General features: G+C 37.3%; 1 protein-coding gene across 1 annotated transcript in view; it reads right to left on the reverse strand.

The window, feature by feature from the left end:
* Positions 1–1955, reverse strand: part of LOC102200622 (B-cell receptor CD22-like) — a 12954-nt gene that overhangs the window by 7853 nt on the left and 3146 nt on the right. Inside the window, exon 2 of the mRNA XM_013915038.1 lies at positions 545–883. Coding sequence (XP_013770492.1) covers positions 545–883 — 339 coding nt within the window. The remainder of the gene's footprint in view (positions 1–544; positions 884–1955) is intronic.

The following is a 1955-nucleotide window of genomic DNA, read 5'->3' on the forward strand; positions in this document are numbered from 1 at the left end:
AAGAAATGTCCACTGATGAGCCTTTGACTGCACAGATTCTTCTGTTGCTGTAATTCACTCTGTTGCATGAATCACCTCGGACACCTGAAACATAAAATGATATTTAAGTCAGATTTAGAAAGTAGTTACTGTGAGTTTGACTGTTTTTATTCAGATGTATGTAATGACTCTATGAGATGGTTTTATGTTACTGAAATAAACTCACACACTGAAGGAGAGGAGAAATCTTCATGACCTGTTACAGCACAGGAGTAGCTATCTGAAGGATTCAGATTGTCTGTATACCAGTACTGGTCTGACTGATTAGAAATTTTCTGACCATTTTTGTACCAGGCATAGAAGAAATGATTATTTAGTCGACAACTGCCCCGACAAGTCAGTGTTGCTGAGTCAGGATATGATGATGTGTCCACGTGTACCTGAAGAACTGATTATGTGAAGAAATAAAATCAGAGCAGAAACGTAGACATCCATTATCAATAATGCAAATGCACACAGTCATGGTAATAATAGGTTTTGACTGATGTGTAAATAAAAATGTTACCTGTGACAGTCAGAGTGACTCCAGGTAAAACAGTAAAACTTTTCTGGTTTGTTTCAAACCTGAACTTGTACACAGCTGAGTCGCTCTCTCTCAGGTCTCTGATTGTCAGAGTGCAGCTCTTCCAGTGAGAACTGTACGACACTCGACCTGCATACACTGGGTCTGTTTTCAGATCATCTGGGTTATTATTATTTCCTTTGGTGAACCAAACTGTGTTCCATAAATACGTATATCTTGAAGGGTGTTTGAAGGAGCAGCCTATGTCCACTGTTGATCCTTTTACAGCACAGATCTGAGTAGAAGTGTAAGTCACTCCATAATTATCCTGGCTTTCAACCACTGTAACACAGAACACATCAAAATGGGTCAGATTTATAATAACAAACAACAGTAAAATTATGAAGTCGAGTAATTACAGCAGGTAAAATAAATATGGAAAACTAAACCACATTTCTAAGTAAATATATTTTTAAAGGCGGTATTGACATGAAATTCTCACCCAATGTAAGTAACAAACCATCCAATCCACACATGCAAAGAAATCAAACCATAGATGTCCATAAATCAAGTTATGTGTAATAATGGGAAATGACAAAAGGAAAAAGTATTGAACACAAAAAAGTGGAGTTGCAAAAAAGGCACGGAAAATAATGCCACCAGCTGAAATCTGTCAGAAATTAGAAACCAATCCTGTCACGAAGTGCAAATTAATATCATCTGGTTCAGACAAGCCATCCACACAAGAAACATCTCATGATGGGTGAAGCCACTATGCTCTCATAAGGCTGTCACGACCTTATTGTTGGAAAACATTGTGATGGCATTGGTCACAGGGGAATTTCTAAAGTACTGAAAATTGCAGTGAGCACTGCTGGGGCCATAATGTGGAAGTGGAAAGAACATCGTTTTACCACAAACCGGCCATGATCAGATCCTCCCTGCAAGATTTCAGACAGAGGAGTAAAAAGAATTCGGAAGAGTTTCTAAGAGCCAAGGAGCACTTGTGGAGACCTATAGAAAGATCTGGAATCAGCAGGCAAGATTTTTTTTAAAGAAAATAATAAGCAATGCTTAACCAACATCGCCTATTTGAACGCTCACCACACAAAACTCAATTTCTGAAGAAAAAGCATGTTGATTTTAAAGTCTGCTGAACAACATTTAGACAAGCCTGTGAAATACTGGGAGAATATAGTCTGATCAGATGAGACCAAAATTGAACTCTTTTGATACCATAATACAAACAATGTTATGAGGTCAAAGGGCACTGCATATAAAGTAGGGGGTGGGTTTTGATAATCGATTTATCGATTCATAAAAATCCTGAATTGATTTTTTTTAATGAATCGATTTTTTAAATGTAAATTTATTTAGCCCGAAATGCCAGAATCTCAGGTTAAACCTCACAAAA

The sequence above is a fragment of the Pundamilia nyererei genome, unplaced genomic scaffold (genome assembly GCF_000239375.1).
Source record: "Pundamilia nyererei isolate P.nyererei 1_Seehausen unplaced genomic scaffold, PunNye1.0 scaffold00250, whole genome shotgun sequence".
Lineage (NCBI taxonomy): Eukaryota > Metazoa > Chordata > Actinopteri > Cichliformes > Cichlidae > Pundamilia > Pundamilia nyererei.